Below are 19,383 nucleotides of genomic sequence, written 5' to 3'. Positions count from 1 at the left end.
ATGGGGGGTGGGAGGGATGGGGTGGCTGGGTGATAGACATTGGGGAGGGTATGTGCTATGGTGAGCACTGTGAATTGTGCAAGACTGTTGAATCATAGATCTGTACTTCTGAAACAAATAATGCAACATGTTAAGAAAAAAGAAAAAGAAGAAGATAGCAGGAGGGGAAGAATAAAGGGGAGTAAGTCAGAGGGGGAGACGAACCATGAGAGATGATGGACTCTGAAAAACAAACTGAGGGTTCTAGAGGGGAGGAGAGTGGGGGGATGGGTTAGCCTGGTGATGGGTATTAAAGAGGGCACACTCTGCGTGGAACACTGGGTGTTATGCACAGACAATGAATCATGGAACACTACATCAAAAACTAATGGTGTAATGTATGGTGATTAACATAACAATAAAAAAATTTAAAAAAAAAAGAACAGCCAGCCAAGACCAAGTTTACCGATCAATGAGAACGGCAGAACTCCAGAGCTAGGGGAATACTGCACATAGAATTCATGGCTTTTTTACCATGATTCTTTAGTCTTTCAAAGTTAATTTTTTTAACTTTTTTTTTGAGTTTTTCTTTTTCCCTTCTTCAACCAACATCTTATCAATCCCTTTTTTAAAAAAAACATTTTTATTTTTCACTTTTAGAGTCATATTCTATCCCTTCATAGTAGTTAACCTTATTTTTGGCATATATATATAAGTTGTTCTCTCTTTAAAATTTTGAGATTCGGTTTCTTCTAACAGATCAAAATATACCCTAAATCTCTAGTGTATGGCTTTGTTCTAGTCTCCTGCCTGATCACATTCTCTCCTCCCCTTTTTTCTTTCTTACTTTTTTTTTTAAAATCCTCTTCTTTCTTTTTTCAAACAACTTATCTTTTCAATTCCTTTTATAAAATTTTTTATAATTTTCATCTTTACACTCATATTCCATCCCTTCATTGTATCAACCCTTATTTTGTACATATATAAGTCTTTCTTTCTTTAAAATTTTGGGAGGGACGTTCTTCTAACAGACCAAAATACACCCAAAATCTAGTGTGTGGCACTGATCTATGCACCAGTCTGATCATGTTTGATCATATTCTGTTTTTTTGTTTTCTTTTGTTCTGTTTTTGTTTGTTTTTATCTTTTTCTTTTTTCTCTCTCTCTTTCTTTTTTCTTTCTTTCCCTTTCTTTTCCCCTGGTTTCAGGCCTTTTCTGATTTGTTTAGAGTATATTTTCTGGGGACGTTGTTACCCTGTTAGCATTTTGTTCTCTCATTCATCTATTCTCCTCTGCACAAAATGACAAGACGGAAAAAATCAACAAAAAGAACAAGAGGTAGTACCATCTGCCAGGGACCTACTCAATACGGACATTAGTACGATGTCGGACTTAGAGTTCAGAATCATGATTTTAAAGATATTAGCTGAGCTTGAAAAAAGCATGGAAGTTATTAGAGAAACATTTCTGGAGAAATAAAAGAACTAAAACCTAACCAAGTCGAAATCAAAAAGGCTATTAATGAGGTGTAGTAAAAAATGAGGGCACTAACCACTAGGATAAATGAAGCAGAAGAGAGAATCAACGATATAGAAGACCATATGATGGAAAATAAAGAAACTGAGAAAAAGAGAGATAAACAACTACTGGATCACGAGGGCAGAATTCGAGAGATAAGTGATACCATAAGAAGAAACAACATTAGAATAATTGGGATCCCAGAAGAAGAAGAAAGAGAGGGGCAGAAGGTATATTGGAGCAAATTATAACAGAGAACTTCCCTAATGTGGGGAAGGAAACAGGCATCAAAATCCAGGAGGCACAGAGACCCCTCTCAAAATCAATAAAAATAGGTCAACACCCCAACATCTAACAGTAAAACTTACGAGCCTCAGAGACAAAGAGAAAATCCTGAAAGCAGCTCGGGAGAAGAGATCTATAACCTATAATCGTAGAAACATTAGATTGGCAACAGACCTATCCACAGAGACCTGGCAGGCCAGAAAGGACTGGCATGATATCTTCAGAGCACTAAACGAGAAAAATATGCAGCCAGGAATACTATATCCAGCTAGGCTCTCATTGAAAATAGAAGGAGAGATAAAAAGCTTCCAGGAGAAACAAAAACTAAAGAAATTTGCAAACACGAAACCAGCCCAACAAGAAATATTGAAAGGGTCCTCTAAGCAAAGAGAGAGCCTAAAGGCAGCATAGACCAGAAAGGAACACAGACAATATACAGTAACAGTCACCTTACAGGCCATAGAATGGCACTAAATTCATATTTTTCAATAGTTACCCTGAATGTAAATGGGCTAAATGTCCCAATCAAAAGACACAGGCTATCACACTGGATTAAAAAACAAGACCCATCAATATGCTGTCTGCAAGAGACTCATTTAAGACACAAAGACACCCCCAGATTGAAAGTGAGGGAGTGGAAAACAATTTACCATGCTAATGGACACCAAAAGAAAGCTGGGGTGGCAATCCTTATATCAGACAACATTAGATTTTAAACCAAAGACTGTAATAAGAGATGAGGAAGGACACTATATCCTACTTAAAGGGTCTATCCAACAAGAAGATCTAACAATTGTAAATATCTATGCCCCTAACGTGGGAGCAGCCAATTATATAAAGCAATTAATAACAAAAGCAAAGAAACACATTGACAACAATACAATAATAGTGGGGGACTTTAACACCCCCCTCACTGAAATGGACAGATCATCTAAGCAAAAGATCAACAAGGAAATTAAGACTTTAATGACACACTGGACCAACTGGACCTCACAGACCTATTCAGAACATTCCATCCCAAAGCAACAGAATACACAGTCTTCTCTAGTGCCCGTGGAACATTCTCCAGAATAGATCACATCCTAGGTCACAAATCAGGTCTCAACTGGTACCAAAAGTTTGGGATCATTCCCTGCATATTTTCAGACCACAATGCTTTGAAACTAGAACTCAATCACAAGAGGAAAGTCGGAAAGAACTCAAATCCATGGAGGCTAAAGAGCATCCTACCAAAGAATGAATGGGTCAACCAGGAAATTAAAGAAGAATTTTAAAAATTAATGGAAACAAATGAAAATGAAAACACAACAGTTCAAAATCTTTGGGATGCAGCAAAGGCGGTCCTAAGAGGAAAGTATATAGCAAAACAAGCCGTTCTCAAGAAACAAGAAAGGTCTCAAATACACAACCTAACCCTTCACCTAAAGGAGCTAGAGAAAAAACAGCAAATAAAGACTAAACCCAGCAGGAGAAGAGAAATAATAAAGATCAGAGCAGAAATCAATGAAATAGAAACCAAAAGAACAGTAGAACAGATCAACGAAACTAGGAGCTGGTTCTTTGAAAGAATTAACAAGATTGATAAACCCCTGGCCAGACTTATCAAAAAGAAAAGAGAAATGACCCAAATCAACAAAATCATGAATGAAAGAGGAGAGATCACAGCCAGCACCAAAGAAATACAAACAATTATAAGAACATATTATGAGCAACTCTATGCCAGCAAATTACATAACCTGGAAGAAATGGATGCATTCCTAGAGATGTATCAACTACCAAAACTGAACCAGGAAGAAATAGAAAAACCTGAACAGACCTATAACCACTAAGGAAATTGAAGCAGTCATCAAAAATCTCCCAACAAACAAAAGCCCAGGGCCAGATGGCTTCCCAGGGGAATTCTACCAAACATTTAAAGAAGAATTAATACCTATTCTCCTGAAACTGTTCCAAAAAATAGAAAAGGAAGGAAAACCTCCAAACTCATTTTATGAGGACACCATTACCTTGATCCCCAAACCAGACAAAGACCCCATCAAAAAGGAGAATTACAGACCAATATCCTTGATGAACATGGATGCAAAAATTCTCACGAAAATACTAGCCAATAGGATCCAACAGTACATTAAAAGGATTATTCACCATGACCAAGTGCGATTTGTCCCTGGGCTGCAAGGTTGGTTCAACATCTGCAAATCAATCAACGTGATACAATACATTAACAAAAGAAAGAACAAGAATCCTATGATCCTCTCAATAGATGCAGAAAAAGCATTTGACAACGTACAGCATCTTTTCGTGATCAAAACTCTTCAGAGTATAGGGATAGAGGGTACATGCCTCAATATCATAAAAGCCATCTATGAAAAACCTACAGTGAATATCATTCTCAATGGGGAAAAACTGAGAGCTTTCCCCCTAAGGTCAGGAACGCGGCAGGGATGTCCACTATCACCACTGCTATTCAACATAGTATTAGAAGTCCTAGCCACAGCAATCAGACAACAAAAAGAAATCAAAGGCATCCAAATTGGCAAAGAAGTCAATCTCTCACTGTTTGCAGATGATATGATACTTTATGTGGAAAACCCAAAAGACTCCATCCCAAAACTGCTAGAACTCATACAGGAATTCAGTAAAGTGGCAGGATAGAAAATCAATGCACAGAAATCAGTGGCATTCCTATACACCAACAACAAGACAGAAGAGAGAGAAATTAAGGAGTCGATTCCATTTACAATTGCACCCAAAACTATAAGATACCTAGGAATAAATCTAACCAAAGAGGCAAAGGATCTGTACTCAGAAAACTATAAAATACTCATGAAAGAAATTGAGGAAGACACAAAGAAATGGAAAAACGTTCCATGCTCATGGATTGGAAGAACAAATAGTGTGAAGATGTCAATGCTACCTAGAGCAATCTACACATCAATGCAATCCCCATCAAAATACCATCCACTTTTTTCAAAGAAATGGAACAAAGAATACTAAAATTTGTATGGAACCAGAAGAGACCCCGAATAGCCAGAGGAATGTTGAAAAAGAAAAGCAAAGCTGGCGGCATCACAATTCCGGACTTCCAGCTCTATTACAAAGCTGTCATCATCAAGACAGTATGGTACTGGCACAAAAACAGACACACAGATCAATGGAACAGAATAGAGAGCCCAGAAATGGACCCTCAACTCTATGGTCAACTAATCTTTGACAAAGCAAGAAAGAATGCCCAATGGAAAAAAGACAGTCTCTTCAACAAATGGTGTTGGGAAAATTGGACAGCCACATGCAGAAGAATGAAACTGGACCATTTGCTTACATCACACACAAAAATAGACTCCAAATGGTTGAAAGACCTCAATGTGAGACAGGAGTCCATCAACATTCTAAAGAACACAGGCAGCAACCTCTTCGACCTCAGCCACAGCAACTTCTTCCTAGAAACATCGTCAAAGGCAAGGGAAGCAAGGGCAAAAATGAACTATTGGGACTTCATCAAGATAAAAAACTTTTGCACAGCAAAAGAAACAGTCTACAAAACCAAAAGACAACCGTCAGAATGGGAGAAGATATTTGCAAATGACATATCAGATAAAGGGCTAGTATCCAAAATCTATAAAGAACTTATCAAACTCAACACCCAAAGAACAAATGAGCCAATCAAGAAATGCGCAGAAGACATGAACAGACATATTTCCAAAAAAGACATCCAATTGGCCAACAGACACATGAAAAAGTGCTCAACATTGCTCGACATCAGGGAAATCCAAATCAAAACCTCAATGAGATACCACCTCACACCAGTCAGAATGGCTAAAATTAACAAGTCAGGAAATGACAGATGTTGGCGGGGATGCGGAGAAAGGGGAGCGCTCCTACATTGTTGGTGGGAATGCAAGCTGGTGCAACCACTCTGGAAAACAGTATGGAGGTTCCTCAAACAGTTGAAAATAGAGCTACCCTACGATCCAGCAATTGCACTACTGGGTATTTACGCCAAAGATACAAATCTAGGGATCCGAAGGGGTACGTGCACCCCAATGTTTATAGCAGCGATGTCCACAATAGCCAAACTGTGGAAAGAGCCAAGATGTCCATCGACAGATGGATGGATAAAGAAGAAGTGGTATATATATACAATGGAGTATTATGCAGCCATCAAAAGGAATGAGATCTTGCCATTTGCAATGACGTGGATGGAACTGGAGGGTGTTATGCTGAGTGAAATAAGTCAATCAGAGAAAGACATGTATCATATGACCTCACTGATATGAGGAATTCTTAATCTCAGGAAACAAACTGAGGGTTGCTGGAGTGGGGGTGGGGTGGGAGGGATGGGGCGGCTGGGTGATAGACATTGGGTAGGGTATGTGCTATGGTGAGCACTGTGAATTGTGCAAGACTGTTGAATCACAGATCTGTACCTCTGAAACAAATAATGCAATATATGTTAAGAAAAAAAAAAAGAACAAGATAGCAGGAGGGGAAGAATGAAGGGGGGGAAATCAGAGGGGGAGACGAACCATGAGAGATGATGGACAATGAAAAACAAACTGAGGGTTCTAGAGGGGAGGAGGGTTGGGGGATGGGTTAGCCTGGTGATGGGTATTAAAGAGGGCACGTTCTGCGTGGAGCTCTGTGTGTTATCCACAAACAATGAATCATGGAACACTACATCAAAAACTAATGGTGTAATGTATGGTGATTAACATAACAATAAAAAAATTTAAAGGGAAAAAAAATGACCAAGCATTCTAAAAAAAAACAACGCTGGGGTAGAAATGGTGGCTGGAAAATCTCTTTCTGAAATAGAGTGGAGAACATCCTTTTTTAAAAGGGGCAGAGAAAAAACAGAATTGTGAGCCTGTTTAGGGCTGACAGTTTATACTACCCTCCTTCTAACTGTTGTACAATGAGAACATATTGTTTTATGCATATATAGAAAAATGAGTAATCACAACCAAACATGGGACAGAGAAGGGGGAGGCAGAGAGAATAGGAAACTCAGGCAGAAGGGCATCCGTTGGCATCCTCTGCATAAGTGTCTCTCCCCCAGGCTAGTCCATAGGAAGAAGGGATCTCAGGCGTGGGGCCTGGCTTTTGGTGGAACCCACTAAAATGCAAAATCATAGTGTGAAAGCACCAAGATTCTGTCACCCCTTAGCCCTTCCACACACAATGCACATAAGATGTCTGACACAGAATCATCACCCAGGAGGAAACAGTCATATGATTTCTCTCTCCTAATTCCCCTGGAGATGTGTGACATTTTTCCCTAATGACCCTGTAACATCACAGCCCTGGGAGAAGACCTCTATTTGCACTATTGCTGAAAGCAAAATAAGCTTAAAAAGTCATGGTTTTTCTCACCATGAGACCAATTGCTGAAAATATACTTATAGGAAGGTTAAAATCATGATCTGTCTTGAAAAATGTCCACATATAAATCATACCAACACAGACTCACTAAAGTCTTATTCTTCATAAGGGAAGGAGGCTGAATTAAAAAGTATATGAACCTTCTTGAGGTTTATTGTTCAGAATTCCCTACTTCACTTCAAAGTAGCCAAAACATTTTAGTGTAAATATCCTCCGAATTTACAGTAATGAAAAAATTATAAATATGCATTCTCTCTCAAACTTCTACTGAGCCTCTGCCAAGGGCAGGGCAGTGCCCTTGGTATTGCATGAGACCCAGAAACCAATCTGATGACAGTCGAATAAGTACGGAAACATTACCAAGGTTTATGGGTCAAATGGTCTCAAAATGGAGTCATAACATAATCTGGATGCAAATACTGAGACATTTTTACATCATTTAAATATGATTTTTATTACAATATATAACCGAAGATCATATTTTGGCATCCTCTGTGCTTCTTGAATAGGACTGCCTACTGTGAAGACCCACTATTCTTTGCCCTGGGGAAACCCAAAGCTCTTAAGACCACTGTCCATTCTGAGGAGAGCTGCCTCTGGTACCAAATTCCTGCTTCTACTGAATAAGTTCAGTTTGTGGGTTACTTATGCATCCCATGCCTGCCATTTCTGTCCACTACAATCAACCCAGGCATGGTTTTTAGAGGGGAAATGAACCCTCTCATTAGTTATATTTTTGCAAGTAATACATTTTGCTAAAGCTGTGTTTTGGGAGGTGAAGATGCACACATCATACATGTGGGGAAAACTTCGAATTAATCATTACACATCCTGGCATTCAAGTCTTTCTGCCTTATCATCACCAAGGATTTCCTGTCTACTCAAGGTTACAGCTCTCCAGTCTGCACCAACAGACTACCCCCTCTTTCTCCTTCCTCTTCGTGCTTCTTATCTGACGCCACTCTCTTCAGTCCCTGCGTCTAATCTCAGCTACGGTTCTAATTTTGCATTTTAGTTAAGATCCTCCACTAAAGAAGTGTTACATTTTGCAGCACGTTCCCTTAGAAGGCAACCACTGTATGAAATAATCATTCCATCTCTTATTCCTGACTCATATTCTTCCTTGACACATACTTCCTATATCCCTGAGCCTTATCAGCACTCAGATAAAGGTCAAGTGTATCTATGGCACATATTAATTGATTTTTCAAATGCTAAGATGGTGTTTCTATATTTTTACTATGCCATTTTGACATGGCTGTGTTGAAAGAGGACTTGGGCACAGGCTCACAAAATAATTCTCAAGGCAATCAGAATCACATTATTCCTCTGGTATCCATAATGTTTTTTCAGGGTGGGCACAAAGATCAAGTCAGGCTTGTTCCCATTGGATCATCCCATTACTCATGATGGGGTGGGTTACTGGTGTTTTAGAGAAATAAGCTTGTTAACTGTTCTTTTAGGTTGCCGGTCGGTTGCCGAGATCAATCAGGACCTGGTCCAGTTCTCCAGGTTGTAAAGAAAGAGGACTTATGACCAGACTGCTGAGGTTGCCCACAGGGGGAAGACAAACTCATAGCGTGGTACATGATGCCTTCCTCCTTGACCCCATCCTATCCAGAGGCTCATCCCCTGCAAGTTCTATCATTCTACCCCTTGTGCTTCAGGCCCTCCAAACCCCTCCTCTTCCTCAAATGTGACATGCTCTTCTTTGCCTCACTGCTTGTTATATGTTCTTGCTTAAAATCCTCCTCTGAAAGAAAAAATGTTAAAAAATTGATCAGGGGTGCCTGGGTGGCTCAGTCATTAAGCATCTACCTTAGGCTCAGGTCAGGATCCCAGCGTCCTGAGATCGAGCCCCACGTTAGGCTCCCTGCCCCGCGGGAGGCCTGCCTCTCCCTCTCCCACTCCCCCTGTTTGTGTTCCCTCTTTTGCTGTGTCTCTCTCTGTCAAATAAATAAATAAAATCTTTAAAAAAAAAGTGGATCAACAATGACTGAAATATCTAGTGGATTAATTTTTTTGCATATCCTATGTATCTCTATGAACCAACTATGGGAATTTACACTCTGCACAGAAGAGCTATATACAAAATATTCTCCCACCAAAATGCAAGCTGGTGCAACCACTCTGGAAAACAGTATGGAGGTTCCTCAATCAGTTGAAAATAGAGCTACCCTACGATCCAGCAATTGCGCTACTGGGTATTTACCACAAAGATACAAATGTAGGGATCCGAAGGGGTATGTGCACCCCGATGTTTATAGCAGCAATGTCCACAATAGCCAAACTGGGGAAAGAGCCAAGATGTCCATCGACAGAGGAATGGATAAAGGAGAAGTGGTATATATACACAATGGAATATTATGCAGCCATCAAAAGGAATGAGATCTTGCCATTTGCAACGACGTGGATGGAACTGGAGGGTGTTATGCTGAGTGAAATAAGTCAGAGAAAGACATGTATCATATGACCTCACTGATATGAGGAATTCTTAATCTCAGGAAACAAACTGAGGGTTGCTGGAGTGGTGGGGGGTGGGAGGGATAGGGTGGCTGGGTGATAGACATTGGGTAGGGTATGTGCTATGGTGAGCGCTGTGAATTGTGCAAGACTGTTGAATCACAGATCTGTACTTCTGAAACAAATAATGCAACATATGTTAAGAAAAAAGAAAAAGAAGAAGATAGCAGGAGAGGAAGAATAAAGGGGAGTAAGTCAGAGGGGGAGATGAACCATGAGAGACGATGGACTCTGAAAAACAAACTGAGGGTTCTAGAGGGGAGAAGCATAGGGGGATGGGTTAGCCTGGTGATGGGTATTAAAGAGGGCACATTCTGCGTGGAGCACTGGGTGTTATGCACAAACAATGAATCATGGAACACTGCATCAAAAACTAATGATGTAATGTATGGTGATTAACATAACAATAAAAAAATTTTTTAAAAATATTCTCCCAACAAAATAATACTCCTATCTGTAGATAACAGGGAAATAATATAGTTAAAAACATGGGCTTTGAAGTCATACACATCCTCTATATCTCTGTGAAATAACTATGGGAATTTGTACAGAAGAGCTATCCATATAAAATATTCAACAAAAATCATCCTCTAGAGCTGTCTATCAAACAGGACAAGACAGACCAACCAGATGAAAGAAGGAAAGTAAATAAAGTGTAGTTAGAACACTTAGAAGAGCAGTAGATACTTTACAGAATCGTGGTCTTTGAAAAGAGGCTCAGGACACGGATTTAGATGACATTAATGGGTTGATAAAAGGAAAAGGGTAACTGACCGGGATCCCTGTGTTAGACCCAAACTTTTTATTCAGTTAAAAGTTCAAATTGGGGGGCGCCTGGGTGGCTCAGTCTTTAAGCGTCTGCCTTCGGCTCAGGTCATGATCCCAGGGTCCTGGGATTGAGCCCCGCATCAGGCTCCCTGCTCAGCAGGAAGTCTGCTTCTCCCTCTCCCACTCCCCCTGCTTGTGTTCCCTCTCTCGCTGTGTCTCTCTCTGTCAAATAAATAAATATTATAAGAAAAAAGTTCAAATTGGTTCCTGCACTGGTGTGCTTATGGTCAGTTTGAGGCCAAGGAGCAAGAATGGGGTGCTTGTGCTACAAGTTTAGGGACACACTAAGGAAGTGCCATGTCCGAGGGCAACTGCCTGGCTGATACAGCAGTCACAATTGTACTATGGGACAGGAGGCCTACATGACCATGGGTCTGGAGATGACCCCTCAACACACTGACTGGAGTGGCCATGTGTGCCTTGAAAAAGATGGAAATTTCACATGATCAAAAAGGGTTATAAGGCAGGTGTGATCCTGGTGTAGCCTAACTCATTTACTACTACAATCAGTCTTGGGAAGTTTTTTACTTTAGTTCACAGAGCCAAGGCCAGAGACATGAAAGAACAGAGGAGCAAACAAAAGCCTAAAATATTTGTGTTCATGGCTTACAATGCTACAGGATCTTCTGACCCATCAAATGATGTCTTTCTGTGTAGTTCCCCTCCAAGAGAGGTATCTCCAAGAGAAGTAGCAAAAAGAGAGTTTTGATATGAGAGATTTGGGGACTCTGGAAACAAGTTAAAATAGAACATACCAGTCCTTCACCAGCAAATGAGAGAGATCTTTATTTCAATCATATTATATAATCCTACTGGATAGATGTAGGCTTTTTCAATACAGTATCAAAGAGCTAAACCAACTGAAAAGATTAAAAGCTGAGAAATATTCTGTTACTCAAGGGTCCCCAAGAACATGGACTCTAATGGTGGGCAGGCTCTGGGCAGACTCATGAGGGAACTGTAGAATCTGGCAATTTCACGTAGTATGCAACCTCACCCAGACAGATTTTGCTCTTCTCTGGCCTATTCCTCAGCCCTCACACTCCTGTCATCCATTAGAACTCAGCATCATATATGGTGGGGCTTGGTGCTGATGGCCAGGTCATCTCTTCAACCCTGAAATCACCAGCTGGGGACTTAACTGTCATTCCAGATTGGTTTGGGGTAAGAGTGAGACAAATCACAATAGCATGTGGCATTAAGGCAATCTGGTCTATAGATAATGGAGTTAGCTTACTTTACAAGAGAATTTAGTACAAGTTTTCCCTGTACATATCTATCTTGGTGATAGCTGTGCACACATGTGTGTGCTATTTTTTAAGTGGCTTTTCCTTCTGACTCAGAGAGCTAGCTCCAAGGTTCCAAGGGAAATGTGCAAAGATATTATAAAGATAGTGCCAAAGGGCTGTTCTCATTGCCTCAGAAGTGTGGAGAGAGGAATTTCTACTGTCACCTGAAGAGATGCATATTAAATCTCAGAAGGGACTTCTTGACCCCCAAAAATGTCCTACACTAGAATGGATGGGTAAAGAAGGCAAAGAAACCTTCTCCACTGGAACGTTTTCAACAATTGAACAGAATACTGGGTATCTAAGAGATAAGCATTGTGTTCTGATAAAGAGAATCAGCTTTAGAGTTGTCCCAGAGTCAGGCTGCTTGGACTCAGACTCTGGCTCCACTGTCCTCAAGATGTTTGGCAAGACTAAAAACACCTTTGTCTTTAGCTATTAAATAATAATACTAATCTTCTTGGATTCTTACTGTGAAAATAAATGATTTAGGGGACTTCTGCTTCCCAATCCAGGCTGTAGGAGCTTGGAATTCACCAGTCCATTCCAGCAAAGTAAAAAGCTTAACAAACTGAAAAATCAACAATTCCTCTAGATACCTCAGAAGAGTGAAGTCAGAGGGAAAAACCACTGTCCCCAAAATTGGAGAGACAGGCAAATACACACAAGCACAACTTACCTGAGCAGAAACCTCCATGAAAACGAGCAGGTTGTTACAGGTTCAGAACACCTACACTGTAATTGGTGAGATGCTGGAGGCTCTATGTGGGCAAGTCTGAAAGTTAAAATGGGGGCCCATTAATAGGAGGTCCCTGCCCCCATACTTTTGTTCTACCTCTAGGAACTCTACCAGGATCTCATGGTGAGTAGTAGAGAAAAATTCCCTAGAGCTTCCAGCAGGAGGAGGGAAAAGTAACCATTTTGAAATATATGAGAACATTCTGTTCTCAACAAGGTTAAGGTCAAGAGAAGCCATTTTACCAGACACTAACCTGCTAGGGTTTTATCAGAGCCTAACTGACCTGGGAGGTGCAAAATACCCAACTCCAGCCCCCTGTAGTCGCCCTGTCCCAGCAACATTGGTAAATGTCACAGTCAAAGGGCACAGGCTCACCAAAGACTGAGGCCTAATCATACAACTACAGAACACCCCCCCACACACACACACACATACACTTTACCACCACATCACTACAAGTCTACTTACCAGAGTTTCTTTTACCCATTACATCATATCTGGCTTTAAACAAAAAAATTTCAAGGCATACTGAAAGGCAAAAGATACCATTTGAAGAGACAGAACAAGCATCAGAACCAGACTCAGATATGGCAGTGATGTTGGAACTATCAGACCAGGAATTTAAAACAACTATGGTTAATATACTAAGAGCTCTAATGGACAAAGTAGACAACATACAAGAACAGATGGGTTATTTAAGCAGAGAGATGAAAATTCTAAGAAAGAATAAAAAAGAAATGCTAGAGCTCAAAAACACTAACAGATCTGGAGAATGTCTTTGAAGAGCTCATCAACAGACTGTACGTGGTAAATATTTTAGGCTTTGTGGGCCATACAGTCTCGTACCTACTTAACTGCAGCTGTAGCATGAAAGCAGCCATAGACACCTCATAAACAAATGGGTGTGGCTATGTTCCAATAAAACTTTACTCACAAAAGCAGATGGTGGGCTGGACTTAGCTTGCAGGTTACAGTTTGCAACCCAATTTAGACCAGTTGGGTCTAAATTGATAAAATAATATCAAATATTAGGCATAATGCATAAAAAATTTTGTTCTCATACTCTTTTTCCTCTTTGCCTATCTGGTAACCCTCTAATACGAGATAATCCCTGCCATCCTCCTTATTATCATTATTTAGAGGATTAATACACTGGGCATTGTGCTGAGCTATGGGTACTGCATTTCAAAGGGTTAATGCATTCTTTTAAGGACATTGTGTATTTCATGGAACTGTTTATAGAAAGTTCTAACTGATTGATTGATTTGTTGTTTGTAAGAGTTCTTTGGACCCATGGGAGGAAGGGCTGCTTAGCTAGGCTAATTAAGTTTCCAGGTTTGGTAGGTTTTTAAACAAGGGCCTATGTGGAGCGAGTGAGCCTTTCCCCTTACACTTGTGGCCTACTGGCTGTCAATATTCCTCCCACCACCTGTCATTTGCCAGCTCCAGGAAGCAAAGTATACAAACTGTGACATATCACAAACTGTTTTTCTCCTGCCTCTTATGAAATCAACTGAGCACAAGATGGAACATGGGGTATGAATTTGAACCAGAAAGTTCTATTATAGCTAATAATCATGGACTTTCAGGGGTATCATACACTAGAGAGTGGCTGTACTCAGATGGACCATGGTATGTGTGCCTGGGATATGATCTGGAAAGAGGGTAATGTGATTTTCCCTTTTATTTCTCATTAGCCCATTATCTTCCCTCCATCTCCATACCATGACTTTAATGAGAGTTACCATCTTTTCTTTTAGACTTTCAAAATCCTTTCTTAATAGGTTTCTCTGTCTTCTAATCTAATCTAATCTGTTCTCCATACAGTACCCAGAGTGATCTTTTAAAAATGCAATTCTCATCATGCCACTGCGTGACTAAATTCCTTTTTGGGTTTCACTCTGCTCTTAGGAGAAAACCAAAATCATTGACATGAATTTCTCTCAAGTCTATTCATGCCCTGGATTCAGCTCACCTCTGCAATTTCATCTAACTCCACTCTCTCCATGTTCTGGCATTTCAGCCACACTTGCATGGTTTACTTGCTTAAACAAATTCTCCATACGGCTCCCACCTAAGAGCCTTTACTTCTTTTGACATGCTATTGTGTATTGATCTTCTGTTTATAGTTTTGATTTCTTAAGTCTTTTTTTAACCTGTTAACCCCTTTACCCATTTCTCCTACCCCCACCTCTGGCAACCACCAATCTGTTCTCTGTATCTATGAGTTTGGTTGTTTTGTTTTTGTTTTTTAGATTCCACATATAAGAGAGATTGTACAGTATTCGTCTCTCTCTATCTGACTTATTTCATTTAGATAATGCCTTTGAGTTCCATCCATGGTATTACAAATGGCAAGACTTCCTTCTTTTTTATGGCTGAATAATATGTGTGTGTGTGTGTGTGTGTGTGTGTGTGTGTGTGTTTATCACAATGTCTTTATCCATTCTTCCATCAGTGCACATTAAGGTTGTTTCCATATACTGGTTATTGTAAATAATGCTGTATGAGTGTGGGACACATATATCTTTTCATTTTAGTGTTTTCATTTTCTTTGGATAAATACCCAGAAATGGAATTGCTGGATCATATGGTATCCCACCCACCAGTGTACCTGTGGTAGTCACAGCTCAGCCATAACAGGAGGGCATGTGCAGCCCACACAGGGGACAACTGGTTCTTGTGACCAGGAGTATTACACTACAGGGCACCACAGGACCCCTTCTACCTAAGGTCATTACTTTCAAGATCAGGAGACATAGCCAAACTACAAACATAAAAAGTCAGACAAAATTAGAAAACAGATATGCTCCAAATAATATATTCTGAAATAAAACCACAAAAAAGATAAGTGAAATAGAGATAAGCAATCTGCCTGATAAAAAGTTCAAAGTAATGGTCATAAAGATGCTCACTGAACTTGAGAGAAGAGTGGATAAAATCTGTGAGAACTTCAACAAAAAGACAGAGAATATAAAAAAGAACTAGTCAGAGCTGAAGAATACAATTGAAGTGAAAAACACACTAGAGGGAATCAACAACAGATTAGAGGATGCAGAAGAATGGATAACTGATTAGGGGGAGACAGGGTAAAAGAAAGCAACCAAGTTGAACGGCAACATTTTAAAAATGAGGATAGGTTAAGGAATTTCTGTGACAATATCAAGCATACTAACATCCATATTATACAGTTTCCAGAGGAGAAGAGAGAGATAAAAGGGCAAAAAACTTATTTAAAGAAATAATAGCTGAAAACTTCCCTAACCTGGAGAAGGAAATGGACCAGGAAAGACAAGGAAGCACAGAAACAAGATGAACCCAAAGAGGTCCACACCAAGATACATAATAATTAAAATGTCAAACCTAGAAATAAAGAGAGAATCCTAAAAGCTGCAAGAGAAAAGCAAACAGTTATGTACAAGGGAAACCTCATAAGACTATGAGCTGATTTTTTTCAAGATTTTTTTTTTTTTATTTGAGAGAGAGAATGAGATAGAGAGCATGAGAGGGGAGAGGGTCAGAGGGAGAAGCCGACTCCCTGCCGAGCAGGGAGCCCGATGCGGGACTCGATCCTTCGACTCCAGGATTATGACCTGAGCTGGAGGCAGTCGCTTAACCAACTGAGCCACCCAGGCGCCCTGAGCTGATTTTTTTAATAGAAACTTTGCAAGCCAGAAGAAAATGGCATTATATACTCAAAGTTCTGAAAGGAAAAAACCTACAACCAAGAATACCCTATCTGGTAAGGTTATCACTCAGAATTAAAAGAGAGATAAAGAGTTTCAAAAACAAACAATAGCTAACAGAGCTCATCACCACTAAAGCAGCCTTATAAGAAATATTAAATGGACTTCTTTAAGTGGAAAAGAAAAGGCCGTAACTAGAAGAAAGAAAATTATGAGGGGAAAAATTTCACTGATAAAAGCAAACATATAGTAATAGATCAATCGTTTATAAAGCTAGTATGAAGGTTAAAACACAGAAGTAGTAAAATCAATTATATCTATAAAAATTAGTCAAGAGATTCACAAAATAAAAAGATGTAAAATGTGACACCATATATATAAAACAGGGAGTGGAGAGTAAAAATGTGTTTTTAGAATGCATTTGAGAACTTAAGCAAATATCAACTTAAACTGTTATATACATAGGGTGTTATATGTGAACTTCATGGTAACCACAAACTAAAAACCTATAATAGATACACACAAAAAAAGGGTAAGGAATGTCAGCATAACACTAAAGAAAGCCATTAAACCACAAGGGAAGAGAGAGATAGAAAAAGAAAGAGAACCACAAAAACAACCATAAAACAAGGAACAAAAAGGCAATACATACTTATCGATAATTACTTTAAATGTAAATGCCCCAATCAAAAGACATAGGGTGACCAAATGAATAAAAAAACAAGATCCATCTATATGCTGCCTACCAGAGATTCACTGCAGACCTAAAGACACATACTGACTAAAAGTGAAGGGATGGCAGAAGATATTCCATGCAAGTGGAAGCAAAACAAAACAAAGCTTTTTGGGTTTAGCAATACTCAGATAAAATAAAGTTTAAACCAGACTGTAATGAGGGAAAAAAAGGGGCAATATCTAACAACAAAAGGATCAATTTACCAAGAGGATATTAAAAAAACAATTATAAATATCTATTCATCCAACATAGGAGGACCTAAATGTATAATGCAAATATTAACAGATATAAAGGGATAAATTGACAATAATATAATAATGGTAGGGGACTCTAACACCCCACTTAACATCAATGGATAGATAATTCAGACAGAAAATCAATAAGGAAACAGTTGTCTAATCAGAAAGTCAATAAGCAAATAGTAGTGGCTTTGAACAATGCATTAGACCAGATGGACTTAACAGATATATATACAGAAAATTCCATCAAAAAATAGCAGAATACACATTCTTTTCAAATGCATGTGGAACATTGTCCAGGATAGATAGATCACATGTCAAGCCACAAAACAAGTCTCAGTAAATTTTAAAAGACTGAAATCATGTCAAGCATCTTTTCTAATCACAATGGAATAAAACTAGATATTAATTGTAAGAAAGAACTAATAGAAATGTAAACACAGAGGCCAAACATGTTACTAAACAAACCAATGGGTCAATGAAGAAATCAAAGAGAAAATTTAAAAATACCTTGAGACAAATGAAAATGGAAATACAACATTCCAAAATCTTTGGGGCACAGCGCAAGCAGTTCTAAGAAGGAAGTTTACAGTTATACAGGCCTAACTCATGAAACAAGAAAAATCTCAAACAATCTAACCTACACCTAAAGGAGATAGAAAAAGAAGAGCAAACAAAGCCCAAAATTAGTAGAAAGAAGGAAATAATACATACAAGAGCAGAAATAAATAGAATAGAAACTAGGGGTGCCTGGGTGGCTCAGTTGGTTAAGTATCTGACTCTTGATTTCGGCTCAGGTCATGGTCTCGGGGTTGTGAGATCAAGCCCCATGTTGGGCTCTGCACTGGGCATGAAGCCTGCTTAAGATTCTCTCTCTCTCTCTCTCCCTCTGCCCCCCCCCCAAAAAGAATAGAAATTAAAAAAAAAATAGTAAAGATCAATGAAACTAGGAGCTGTTTTTTTGAAAATATAAACAAAGTTGATAAAACTTTACTTTGACTCATCAAGAACAAAGAAAGGACCCAAATAAATAAAATCGGTAATGAAAGAGGAGAAGTTACAACAAACACCAGAGTAATACAAAGGATTATAAGAAAATAGTATGAAAATTATATGCCAACAAATTGGATTACTTAGAAAAAATGCATAAATTCCTAGAAACATACACTCTTCTAAAACTGAATCAAGAAAAAATAGAAAATCTGAACAAACTGATTACTAACAACAAAATTGACTCAGTAATCAAAAAAACTCCCAACAAACGAAAGTCCAGGATCAGATGGTTTCACAGGTAAATTCTACCAAACATTTAAAGAAGAGTTAATACCTATCCTTCTCAAACTATTTCAAAAAAGAGAAGAGGAAGGAATGCTTCCAAATTCATTCTATGAGGTCAGCATTACCTTGATATCAAAACCAGACAAAGACACTACAAAAAAAGATTACAGACCAATATCCCTGATGAGCATAGATGCAAAAAATCTTCAACAAAATGTTAGCAAACCGAATTCAAAAATACATGAAAAGAATCATCCACCATGATCAAGGGGGATTTATTACAAGAGTGGAAATATGGTTCAATATACACAAATCAATCAAGGTGACACATCACATTAGTAAAATCGTAAAATAAAAGATAAAATCATATGATTATCTCAATAGGTGCAGAAAAAGCATTTGAAACCATTCAACATCCATTTATGATAAAAGCAACAAAGTGGGTATAGATGGAACATACCTCAACATAATAAAGGCCATATAGAGACACCCATAGCTAACATCATACTCAATGTTCAAAAGCTTTCAGTTTTGGGCGCCTGGGTGGCTCAGTTGGTTAAGCGACTGCCTTCGGCTCAGGTCATGATCCTGGAGTCCCGGGATCGAGTCCCACATCAGGCTCCCTGCTCAGCAGGAAGTCTGCTTCTCCCTCTGACCCTCTTCCTTCTCGTGCTCTCTATCTCTCATTCTCTCTCTCTCAAATAAATAAATAAAATCTTTAAAAAAAAATAAATAAAAGCTTTCAGTTTTTCCTCTAAGATAAGGAAAAAGACAAGGATGTCCACTCTCACCACTTTTATTCAACATAGTACTAGGAGTCCCAGCCACAGAAATCAGACCAAAAAAAAAAGAACAAAAGCCAGACAAAGTGGTGAGGAAGAAGTGAAACTGTCACTACTTGCAG

At 39.0% G+C, this 19,383-nt stretch overlaps 1 protein-coding gene and 1 long non-coding RNA gene across 3 annotated transcripts in view; one reads left to right on the top strand and one right to left on the bottom strand.

Annotated features, from left to right (window-relative positions):
• Positions 1–8,758, top strand: part of HAO2 (hydroxyacid oxidase 2) — a 33,164-nt gene extending 24,406 nt beyond the window's left edge. Inside the window, exon 8 of one of the 2 annotated variants that reach the window (XM_025872613.2) lies at positions 8,625–8,758. In XM_025872613.2, the coding sequence (XP_025728398.2) occupies positions 8,625–8,680 (56 nt within the window). In that variant the 3' untranslated portion in view covers positions 8,681–8,758. Of the gene's footprint in view, positions 1–1,187; positions 1,271–8,624 lie in introns of those variants that run through there. The other variant, XM_073896053.1, reaches the window with a different exon arrangement.
• A 21-nt stretch (positions 8,759–8,779) lies between these two features.
• Positions 8,780–19,383, bottom strand: part of LOC141373392 (uncharacterized) — a 25,413-nt gene continuing 14,809 nt past the window's right edge. Inside the window, exons 2-3 of the long non-coding RNA XR_012379298.1 lie at positions 12,481–12,576; positions 8,780–8,914 (exon numbers count right to left, since the gene is read on the bottom strand). This is a non-coding gene — a long non-coding RNA (uncharacterized lncRNA). The remainder of the gene's footprint in view (positions 8,915–12,480; positions 12,577–19,383) is intronic.

Source organism: Callorhinus ursinus, unplaced genomic scaffold (assembly GCF_003265705.2).
Source record: "Callorhinus ursinus isolate GAN/ISIS: 27379988/994484 unplaced genomic scaffold, GSC_fseal_2.0 scaffold9, whole genome shotgun sequence".
Taxonomy (NCBI): Eukaryota; Metazoa; Chordata; class Mammalia; order Carnivora; family Otariidae; genus Callorhinus; species Callorhinus ursinus.
This window is presented reverse-complemented; position numbering and strand designations above follow the sequence as displayed.